We start from the raw sequence: 12117 nt of genomic DNA on the forward strand, positions 1-12117 counted from the left end.
TTAGTTACCTCCTCTAAGTTTAAAATCGTTTCAAACTAAATTATCTGCCCCTAATAGCCGTCACCAAACCCGTCTCTATGATTGTAAAATGTAAACAGCGTGACCACAGCTCACCAGACAATGTGGGGGTGATATGGTGGTGGTAGTGATGGTGATAGAGAGAAAGAGAGGGGACTGCAAGGAGGCGCTTGCAGCTTGTTTTCTAACGGCTCCCAGAAGAGAATTATATATATAGATGATCGCAGGATTCATTCATATATTCTATTCTCATTCTATCTTCTTTTCCTTATTTTAAATACTATTTTAGACTCAATGTCTTTAATATTTAATGGCTATTTTATTAAAATGTTGATTTTTTTCTAAAATAACGGCCAGTGTGAAAAAAGGCCTCGGTGACTACTTGTACTTTTGTAGCCTATGTGGAGCTTAACCGTTATAAAATAAAATAATTGTTTAGGCCTATTAAAACAATTATTTTATTATTCCCCCTGCTTCCAATTAGCATTACTTCCGTTCTGGCACTCTTTTGCGAATAAGCTAACGGTTTTTCTCTGTTTTATTTATAGATCTCTGGATCTAGAATCTAGAGATTTTATATAAACAATACGAAAGAAACTTAGAATTGCAACACGTTGCTCAATCACCAGGAGTTAAAATCAAAAGATTAATTTGTGGAAAGACGTTATTTTAATAGAACTCGACCCAGGATTTCTTTTAGTAATATTACGTTTTGTAACATTTATAAAAAGTCTAGATCTAGCTAGAGCCCTAGATCTAGATCTAGAATCTAGTTCTAGAATCTAGATCTAGAAATCTAGATCTAGATCTACTAGGATTCTAAACTAAATTCTAAGTCTAGAATTTTCACTAGATCTAGATCTAGACCTAGATCTAGATCTAGAATCTAGTACTAGTAGTATCTAGTCTAGATCTAGATCTAGATTCGGTAATCTATCGTTTTGGGTACGTAAAATCGCCCGCGACTTGTAATGTGAACACCAGGTGACTCCTTAAATTTTAATAATTATTTCACATTTTGAGGAGGATTTATGTTTTTTAAAATACAAAAATGTTTCCTTGTTTCATTTATGTACCTGTTTTTAAACAATTGAATTAAAACGTTTCCGTAATAAATGAAGACTAGCGATGTTTCCAACAGATGCAACCATGCTCATTTACTATAGCAGCCATCTTGTTTAAGTATTATTTTTATAAGCTTTTAGCGGGAGATTCAGGGGGAAGTCACTCTATTTTACAAATGGCTGCTGTTTATATAGCAAATCTTGCTCTCAGACACTGCTGTTTAGAGTTAATTTCTGGCCTATATCGATATATTTAGCCATTGATTTAGGTTTATTATTCATTTATCTATAATATTTGACACAAACACATGACAATATACTTCTATTAAAGCCTTGACAATGAGGTAACGTTTTCGTACATTAATAGCCGCGGGCGATTTTACGTACCCAAAACGATAGATTACCCTAGATTCTAGTCTAGATTATTCTAGATTTAGTAATTAGTAGGCCTAATTTTAATTTCTTTGTTTTTAGTTTTTATTTTTAAAAACTTAAAAAAATAACAACTTTTATGAACTTTAGCTCTCTAGGCTACGGCTATACTAGAGGTCTATTATAGGATTCTAAATCTAGATTATAATATGTAGCCTAATATGTAGACTCTAGGCCTACTACTAATATTATATTAAAAATATAGGCCTATTAGTAGTATTAGTGTTATTTATTAGTGGGTAGGCCTACTGAGTGTACTGATTAAATTTCAAAACGGGTGTGGGGAAATTGCGAGACGCGAAAAGCGAAATGGCGAGGCGGGAAAGTGCGAGAAGATAATGCGAGACATACCTGCGGAATCAAGGGTAAATACTAAATAGCAAGACACTTTTTGCGAAAAAAAGTTTTTTTTCATGCTTTTTTCATCTTTATTTATTTAAATTATTTTTTTTTGTTTTAAAATAAACTAGCATGTAGCCATACCCTTTAACACGAGTGTTGTATGTTGTTATTTTTTTATCTAGATTTTATTATATATACTAAAATTATATACATATATAGATAGATACTAAGAAGGGTAAAACTCCATTTCAGCGTATTTTATTCTCCGTTGCTTGTTTACCTCCAGTTGAGCGTATTTTATTATAACAACCGAAACACACCAAAACATTAGGAAAACACGATTTATTTTTTGTATTGTATTTTTGTTTTAGCAAATGAATAAAAATGAATATTTAAAAAGCACGACTTGTTTATTTTTATTGTATTTTAAAGAAAAGGCATTTGTCTCATGGTGAAACTGATACACTGTTAATCATTCTGTTTTATATTTTTGTATTTATGCAATAAATGTACAAACTCTGTGTTTTTTAATTTGACAGTTTTGCTAAAACTGAAAAAAATATTTTACTATAGAGTTGTATGTTATTTAAATTCATAGTAAATCTACCATCCTTCCCTTTTTTGTATGAGTAAATTTCTGACTTTAAAAAAAAATTGATGTGGGGTCGTCCATAAATGACGTCACACTCGTAAGGGAGAGGGGGGTCAGCAATTTTGTGACGGTGTGTGATGAGGGGGAGGGGGTGGGGTTTCAGATGGTGTGACGTCCCTTTTTTGCATTATAAAAAAGCAATGTTAGAAAAACAAGTTTTAGCCGTTATTTCACGTTTTAGAAAACGGTTTTAATAAATTGTAAATTGAATTGATCAAAATACTCTATGTTGACAGAGTTCTGACAAGATTTTGGAAAAATTATCGATGTTTTAAGAAAAATTCAACAGAAATTTTGAGGGGGGGGGGGGTTGTAGGCTGAGGTGTGACGTCATTTTAGGGGGGGGGGTCTGACTTTTTGTGACGACGTGTAACGGAGGGGAGGGGGGAGGTAAAAATCGTAAAAAAAGGCGTGTCGTCACAAAAAGCAAGACCCCCCCCCAAAATGACGTAGCACCATCTGAACCCCCCTTCTCATCACACACCGTAACAAAATTACGGACCCCCCCTCCCCCTACGAGTGTGACGTCATTTATGGACGACCTCTAACATTATTTTTTTTAAAATGACACCGTGAGTTGTCACACTTTCTCTAACACTCCAAGCCATCAGTCACCAAATTCCACCCCCCCCCCCCCCCCCCCCCCCTCGGCCCACTTTCGGCAGCATCATTGTGCCTTTTAATACTTTTATTCAGTTTAGTTGAAATTGGAACACTTAATTGTACAAAGTGTGCATCTCTATTTTTGTAACCAACAAACAAAGCACTTCAGTCAGTCTCTTTGTTGTTTTTTATTCATTTGTTAAAACAAAAATACAATACAAATAAATAAGTCGTGTTTTTTAAACATTCATTTTATTCATTTGCTAAAACAAAAATACAATACAAAAAATAAATCGTGTTTTCCTAATGTTTTGGTGTGTTTCGGTTGTTATAATAAAATACGCTCAACTGGGGGTAAACAAGCAACGGAGAATAAATTACGCTAAAATGGAGTTTTACCCTAAGAAGATAGATAGATCTATATCTAGATCTAGATCTATTAAAAAATCCTTACATCGTTGCTGTGCCACTGTCATCGTCCGTTCTCGTTAGCGAGAGGAAAATCCCGTCTCAGTCGGCATTAATTTTAAAAATCTAGCCCGCTCATGTTTATACAAACGTGAGCTGTGTCATTGTGAATTGGTATAATTTTGTCAGCAGGAGAGATATTCTGCAACATGTATGCATGGATTGTTGTACTTGCAAAAAGTGTAAAAGTATAAACAATTCTAAAAAGTGTAATTTATTTTTTATTAAGTAATTTTAATTACAAACAAAATTTACAAACAAAATCTTCTGAAACAGTCCTAGCATTAATCAAACACACCTCGTCACACCATCTTTCACACATAGTACATCCAACCCAGTTCATTAGACTCCCATTTATACTGTGCTAACACAGAACACAAATATGAACATAATGGAAAAAAATGTGCGTCTGTAGATAATCTGAATAAAGTCCGCTATCGACAAAACTACCATTTAATAGCTAAAAGGGGTCATCCATAAATGACGATTTTTACCCCCCTCCCCCTCCCCTCTGTAACACATTTTCACAAAAATCCAGAACCCCCCCCCTAAAATGACGTCACACCTCAGCCTACAACCCCCCTCAAAATTGCAGTTGAATTTTTTTAAAACATCGATATTTTCCCAAAATCTTGTCTAATTTCTGTCAAAAACAGTAATTTAATCAATTCCTATTACAATTTATTAAAACAGTTTTCTAAAATGCGAAAAACATCTAAAATCGTTTTTCTAACATTGCTTTTTTATAGTGTGATGCCACACATTTCTATGCAACAATACAAAATATGTTTGCGGCGGCACAGCGATCTTCAAAGACGGTAAATCAGGCGGCTTCGGCGTTCCACACAAAAGAAAGAAGTTGATCTATCGTCGGCGGTATTTCCGTCGGTTTCGAACAAGGTGGTATTCTAAATCGACACAAAAGATGGGGAGGGGGGGGGGGGAGTTCACAAATCATTAGTATGTCTATCGACGAAAAATCGAAAGCTTTAACAATGTAAAGAAAACGTGTTTGAAGTCTGGACCAAAAACCACTGAAAATCGGGTGCGGTAAATTTTTCGCAGAAATCTTCGCATTTCAACACCACCCAGCGTAAGTATCGAGTTGTGGTAAAGTGCGAGACAAAAAGTCACGTGACCAACCGTTTTCGCGCCCTTCTCGCATTTTCCCGCCTCGCCATTTCGCTTTTCGCATCTCGCAATTTCCCCACACCCTTTCAAAACAGTGAAAATGTTTAGGCCCCTATGTATGTAGTATTTATAATGGCCTAATGTTACAAATTACAAGTGAATTGTTTAATGATTTATTTCAACTTCTATAGCCTACAAAATCTAGAAAATGAGTTATGAAATAGAAGAACAGTGGGATGCAGATGAAGAAGTTGAAGGACAGTTTGATGATGCTGACTCTGATGATAGTGGAGAAAATAAAACAGCAGCAGATAAAATTTCCAAGTATGTAAAATGTACTAAAATTAATAGGCTTGGCCGCTTGATTGATACATTTTGATATCATGTAATTTGAGGCTCTCAGGAATCATGTACATTCTGTGAATAAAAGTTTAATGTATTTGGGTCTTTAAATCTTAATGTTGTAATTTAGTCTGATATTCAAAGATCTTTTTAGTTTCAGAAAAACATGAGATTTTATCAATATGTGTAAATTCATTGTTTCTAAACCATCTTATATTTTTAATTTCATTGATTTCAGAGTCTTTGGCACAGAATTTTATGGTGAGATTATTTTTAATGACATTAATTACTTTGACATTTTAGTTAGTATGTGTTTTATAAAAGTACAAGTGGAAAATACATATGTGATTAAACTTGATTTTGGTGGTTAGTTGAAGGATAATCTAGTTCTTGAGATCTAGTTAATAAATTTAAATTGTTTGATAAAAAAAAACAATTTTTAATTTCTATTAGGTGAACATTGTAACAGATATCAAGAATATGATGATGATGATGACGATGATGATTTTGAAGAGTTGAGAGACTTAAATACAAATTTTGCTAGAGATTTTAATGTAAGTGAATGTATGATTTTTTTTGCTAGAGATTTTAATGTAAGTGAATGTATGATTTTTAATTAGTTAGTTTCTATAACAATGCTATAATATAGCATGTCTTATAGTCCAACTTTCATTATAATAACAACATTACACCACACTTTTAAAAATTTAAACACTCTGTTTAAAAAGTAAGGCCATGGCCATATCTGAATGTAATCAGATTTTAAATACCTGTCCTCCTGGAATTAAAAAGTGTCAGCAGTTACTCTAAATATATTTTTCTAGGTTCAGTCTCAGCATTCAAACCATGGGCAGCTCCACACACAAGTCAATAAAATCAGTGTTGGTATGTTGTCTAAAACGTTTAGCTTAATCAGTTAGCTATAAGCACTCTGTTCACTGTAAATACATTTTTTGAAAATTTAATCTATCACATTTTTAAATGAATTTGAAAAAATCCTACTTATCTTATTTGATGTTTATTTACAGGGGAGTACAAAAAGGGAAGGTATGTAATCATTTAATCAATTTTTTTTTTAATGTCTTAATAGTTTGTTTTGTGATTATTATTCAATATAAACTTTAATCTTGATAATGTGAAAGTAGTAATGTTTTTTTTAATGACTAGTTTGTGGAAAATTATTACTGTTTAAATAATTAGGCAGCTTGAACTACTGTGTAAAAATATTTTCCTCAGGCGACGAGATAAATCTCAGCAAGCAACTGTTGAACAAGTTCTAGACCCCAGAACTAGGATGATCCTTTACAGAATGCTCAGCAAAGGGACACTACTGGAGATCAATGGTGCCATCAGCACAGGGAAAGAAGCCAATGTTTACCATGCTACTGCTAAAGATGGCACAGATAAAGCCATTAAAGTTGGTTTAAAATTATACATTTTTTTACTGGATGAACTTTTTTTTTTTAAATTAATCGTCATATGGTATTTATAATGGGCAGTATAGCACAATTGCTAGAACAAATCATGTCATCTCTTCCTATGCTAACGTCACAGGATCAGGTGAACTCTGCTACATCTACCCCATTGACTGTTAGGTCTGAAAGAGTAACTTTACTTTTTTTAGCATTGACAAAATTTCTACTGGATGATTTATGCTTGCTTTGTTAGTCACTTCATCAGAAGATTTCTTTACAAAAACACATTTTTAATGTTTCATATTTTCATCAGATTTACAAAACATCAATATTGATATTCAAAGACAGAGACAGATATGTTAGTGGAGAATTCAGGTAAAACTGCATCATTTCAAAAGTCCCTTGCTAAGCTTAGGTTTTTTTTTTTTGTCCTACAGTGATCACAAATTGAAACTTTTATAACCTTTTTTTTTAAGTGAAAGATTTAGATGATCTAGATCAATTATTAATATTTTTAAAAATTAATAGTGTTATGTGATTTATTGTAATAGTTATAAACATGTTAATTATAGCCACACTTTTCCATCATAATTTGACAGATTTCGACATGGTTATTGCAAATCAAATCCAAGAAAAATGGTGCGACTTTGGGCTGAGAAAGAAATGAGAAATCTCTTAAGGTTTGTTAAAATGTTTCATGAAATATTAGTTATATATATTTTTTATTTGCTTTTAAAAAAACAACAATTTGAAGTCGTCCCAACTTAATTGTAACACATCTATTCAAATTATTTATACTAGTAACCTCTGTTCTGTTGTTTTAGAATGCACAAAGCTCAAATCCCATGCCCAGAGCCTCTCTTGTTAAAGAATAATGTACTGCTGATGAATTTCATAGGAGAAGATGGTGTGTAAGTATTTGATTTTAAATCATCTTTTCTAGAGATGATTCTGTTGGACCAGCTTTTAAGTCTAAGTAAGATATTTGAAAATGTAATTTGTGACTCAGCTATCATAAAACTTTGTTTTTTTTTTTAAATATACTTTTTTGTAACCATTTTGCCATGAATATTTAGTAAAGCATAAATTGACGAGACATGTAGTTTAAAAGTACCATTTTGTCTTTGCAGAGCGGCTCCTTTACTGAAGGATGCAACACTTCAAGAATCAAAAGCCAGAGAGTTGTACCTTGATATCATCCTGATGGTGCGCAGACTCTACCACGAGTGCAAACTTATCCATGGTGATCTTAGTGAATTCAATATGCTGTGAGTTGAAATCTATTGGCCATTGCTTAATGTAATGTGATTTAGGAACGTTTGATTTAAAAAAAAAAACAATATTTATCTACTTATGTTGAAGGTACTGTAAAGGCAAGGCATATATCATCGATGTGTCACAATCTGTAGAACATGACCATCCACATGCTATGGAGTTTTTGCGTAAAGATCTTACCAATGTTACAGGTACAGTTACCCATGTTGTTCATAAACCACACTATGACAGTTTTAAACTAATTTTAACCAAGTAAATTTGAAACATGTTTGCTGCAACAGTATTTTTATACCATACTTTTTTTTTCTTTAGAATTTTTTAGAAAGAAAAATGTCCCAACAATGACAGTGAAAGAGCTGTTTGAGTTTGTGACAGACAGCAACATTACACCAGAGAATATTGACAAATACCTTGAGGAGTCTATGAACATTGCCTCCAACAGGTCACATGAAGAAATTTCTGAACAGGAGAAAATTGATGAGGAGGTACATTGGGGTTTCTGTTATCACTAGTGTTATCACTTTGTTTTTTAGTGTGTATTAGATTGGTTTGTGTTCATCATCACCTTTTCCCGATCATGCCCAAAACACTTGGGGCAGATGAAGTCGAGTTTTAATTACCTCGGCACATGAAGGAATAATGTGGTCGGCCAGCATTATGCCCTGTCAATTTTTTTCCCTAACCTAAGTCATGTACCCATCAGAGCTGGGTGGATTTGGAGACATGCTACAGTCACCAGTCTGATTTGAGATACCAACTCAAGACCTTTGGTCTAGCAGCCAAGTGCTCTACCGTTCAACCTCATTGTCCCCTTGATTTTGTTGGTTGTAATAAAACTGTTAAGTGATTAGTTTAGCCATTGATATGCTCTGCACAACCTGGCTGAAACAGTCTGAAAGACAAAGTAGTTAGGAAGTATTTTGTTATAATGTTTAACAGATCTGGTTGTGCTAGGGAAAATGTTTCCATATTTACTAGCTAAACCCCAGTCTATAACTAGTAGCATTTTAATTCCTGCAGGTGTTTAAGAGAGCCTTCATCCCAAGAACTTTAGATGAAGTTGTAGATATAGAGAGGGATGTGCGTAGGTCTCAAACTATTGAAGGAGAACAGGTAATGTCTGGGGTTTTTTTTGTCTGTATAATGTACTTTATAATTATTTAATATTTTAGAATTTGTCAAGTGTTACTAGAAGCAACTTGTGAGATTAAATAATTTTTTTTTCAACATTCAAATTCTATTTCAAAATGGTTTTGTTATATCAACATACAGCATTATTATACTTAAATGTCTTGCTTTACTGATTCAATTGTCTTTACCAATCAATGTTTCAAATGTCACAAACATATGACAGACACTTACCTACTAATGTTTTACTTATATTTGCATGTTGTTGCAGGTGCTGTACCACACTGTGACAGGTTTGAGGTCAGACTTGAGTGGACCCAGCAAGGTGAACTTTTCATTTTTTGATAACATTCTTAGAAGGGGAATTTCCATTTAGGGGGTCATTTATTGAGTGAAATATTTATCATTTTTTTTAGACAGAGAAACTTACTATAAAGATGGAAATTAGTATATACATATCTTCTGACAGTAGCTGTAGCAAACAGATTTGCTATAAGAGCACAAAATGGACTATCATATTAGCATATCATTAATATATATTCCCTAAGCTTCTGCACTGTGTTAACTGACTTGGCTTTGTGTTAGCCACATTATGTTCTAGTGTTGGAAACAGATTTCTTATGGTTTGATATTGAATTGAAGTAGTTGTTGTATATCATCTATTTTTTGTGTATGATTTGTCGTTTTAAATTTTTCTTTCTTTTTTGTTTTCAAAGATACCTGAGCTTTTAGAAAAAGCTGGAGCTGAGGATGAAGAAGAAGATGAGGATGATGATGATGATGACAGCAATGAAGATGATGGTGCTGTGAACAGTGACAAAGAGGCTGGAGAGGACAGTGATGGACAGGAGAAAGAGGTTGGTGAGGATGAGGATGGCAAGAACAGCAAGAAGTTGCACCCCGCCAGACATAAGAATGAGTCAGCCGAGGACAAAAAAGTAGGTTTTAGCACACTTTTTCCAATGGTTAGAAATATTTTACTATTTACTAAAGATTCCATTTGTTTATTGTTTAAAGGAAAACAAAGTATTAGTATAAAACTTAAATTTTTATATTTTTCTAGGTTAGGATTTTATATTTTTGGCAAACACCTAGGTCAGAACTAGTTAGTTTTTGTCATACATCCATTATTTTCAGATCGTTAGGATAACAGAACTTGTATATAAAAATGTGTTAACTATTTTTAATTATAAATTTTTCTCAGAAGTATTAACTTGTTTGTATTTTTTGTTCAAAGGAAAGAAAGAAACAAGTAAAAGAAGCTCAGAAAGAAAAAAGACAGACAAAGATACCGAAACACATAAAGAAAAGACAAGTCAAGCTAGGATCTTTGAAAAAATAAAAGTTTAATCTAATTCCAATTGGTTGTTGACGTTCATCTCTAGCTCTGTCAGATGTCTGTGATGTTGTCATACTGGTGTTAGCAGTGTTGTACATACATAGCCATCCTATTCTACATAAACACATGTAATATACACATATAATATGATCATTCTGCCCTGCATTTATTAAATTACATTTGATGCCATTTTGTTGCAAACATACACAATGACATTCTAAATTTCTACTCTGAAAAATTTGTTACATGAATCAAAACAATTCTAGAATAATCTTTACATTCTACACGATCATGTTATTCTACACATAACAATGTGTGCAAGGAGCTGTCATCATGTGCTGTAAATCAGATGAGAAATATTTTCACCTGCTGCTATATACAGATGTTTTCACCATGAGGTTTTTATTTTATTCCAGACAATTCAAAACAAAAAGTCCAACAAAAGATCATAATGATTTCATTGTGTTGGTTAGATCTTTTCTGAAAAAGAAGGGTTGTTCTTACTATAGAGCTAAATATTGTGGCTAACCATTTAGTGTGACAAATAAATAGCAAAAAAAGAAATTCAATTATAGATCCTGATTATTTTTAAAAAATAGGTGCAAATACTTGTTAAAAAATGGGGAAAAAAAAATTAAATTCATGACATTTATTTCTTAAAAAGGTTGATACATGAAGAGTCTGATTCAATCCACCAAAGCTATTTTACCAGTCTTAACTGGGCAATAACATAACAAACTAGTGAGAGTTATCAGACTTATTGAGTCAGTCCGAGCTATGAGAACTGGATTCTCTCAATGTTGAGTTATGGGCCTTTTAATACCAATTTGAATGAGTATTTTATATTAATGAGTTCGGGTTTTTAAAAATAGTTTTAACACCATGCTTCGATTGTTGAAATGAGAGTAGTAATGATAGTTGCTTTACACGATTAAATGTACTTGAATGATGCACTCGATGTTGCAAGGTTGAGTTATATGGCCTTACACAAAAACTTTTAGTTAAAAAGTGAAAGTACATTTTGCTTGAAGATTCATATGATGATTTTTGAGACTTGTGACAATATATTAATTCGATGTAGAAATATTGAATTATGAAGCTAGTGACTAGAAAACTACTAGAAAAAAGATTTATTCGATGAGAAAATGTTAAGTTATGGGCCTTGTGTCAAAAACATTTTATTTGATGACGAAATGTTGAGATATGGACCTTGTTGCAAAATGGATTCATTAAATGATGAAATCTTGAGTTATGGGCCCTTGTTGCAAAATGGATTCATTAAATGATGAAATGTTGAGTTATGGGCCTTGTTGCAAAATGGATTCATTCAATGAGGAAATGTTGAGTTATGGGCCCTTGTTGCAAAATGGATTCATTCAATGAGGAAATCTTGAGTTATGGGCCTTGTGTAAAAAAAAAATGATGGTTTCGATGTCGAAATGTTGACTTAAAAGGGAAATGTATCAGAACAAAAAATCACTCATTGTTGAAATTAAGTTAACTACAACATGAAAAATTCATTCATTGAAAAGTTGAGCTCTTGGTTAGTGGTATGTGTTCAGCACAACACTGAAATAACGACGTTTGTGGTAACGGTGTGTTCAGCACAACATTGAAATAACGACGTTTGTTGTAAGGATGTGGTCAGCACAACATTGAAATAACGACGTTTGTGGTAACGATGTGTTCAGCACAACATTGAAATAACGACGTTTGTAGTAACGATGTGTTCAACACAGCATTGAAATAACAACGTTTATGGTAACGATGTGTTCAGCACGGCATTGAAATAACAACGTTTATGGTAACGATGTGTTCAGCACAGCATTAAAATAACGACGTTTGTGGTAACGATGTGTTCAGCACAGCATTAAAATAACGACGTTTGTGGTAACGATGTGTTCAGCA

The 12117-nt window shown here is 33.1% G+C and overlaps 1 protein-coding gene across 3 annotated transcripts; it reads left to right on the plus strand.

Moving 5' to 3' along the window:
• Positions 1–557: 557 nt before the first annotated feature.
• On the plus strand, positions 558–10231 carry LOC131954416 (serine/threonine-protein kinase RIO1). 3 transcript variants are annotated; one of them, XM_059318078.1, is made up of 17 exons: positions 558–717; positions 4902–5034; positions 5291–5313; positions 5506–5606; positions 5877–5937; positions 6081–6099; positions 6289–6469; positions 6781–6842; positions 7067–7147; positions 7292–7378; positions 7598–7735; positions 7830–7933; positions 8055–8227; positions 8763–8855; positions 9142–9195; positions 9587–9808; positions 10108–10231. In XM_059318078.1, the coding sequence occupies exons 2-17, from the start codon at positions 4919–4921 to the stop codon at positions 10210–10212; spliced, it is 1620 nt and encodes a 539-aa protein (XP_059174061.1). In that variant the 5' UTR covers positions 558–717; positions 4902–4918; the 3' UTR covers positions 10213–10231. The 3 variants fall into 3 exon arrangements, with proteins under 3 accessions (XP_059174061.1, XP_059174063.1, XP_059174062.1); XM_059318080.1 differs by having other exon boundaries at positions 4916–5034; XM_059318079.1 differs by having other exon boundaries at positions 564–673; positions 4901–5034.
• Positions 10232–12117: the final 1886 nt, after the last annotated feature.

This window comes from Physella acuta, unplaced genomic scaffold, assembly GCF_028476545.2.
Source record: "Physella acuta isolate Inbredline_101_S28 unplaced genomic scaffold, ASM2847654v3 ptg000997l, whole genome shotgun sequence".
NCBI classification, from domain to species: Eukaryota; Metazoa; Mollusca; class Gastropoda; family Physidae; genus Physella; species Physella acuta.

Bases quoted from the DNA above. Each gene is read 5' to 3' on its own strand.
- LOC131954416 (XM_059318078.1), top strand. From the start codon at position 4,919: ATGAGTTATGAAATAGAAGAACAGTGGGATGCAGATGAAGAAGTTGAA. The intron at 7,379-7,597 runs GTAAGTATTTGA...TTGTCTTTGCAG, and splicing joins TTCATAGGAGAAGATGGTGT to AGCGGCTCCTTTACTGAAGG. The intron at 8,228-8,762 runs GTACATTGGGGT...TAATTCCTGCAG, and splicing joins AGGAGAAAATTGATGAGGAG to GTGTTTAAGAGAGCCTTCAT.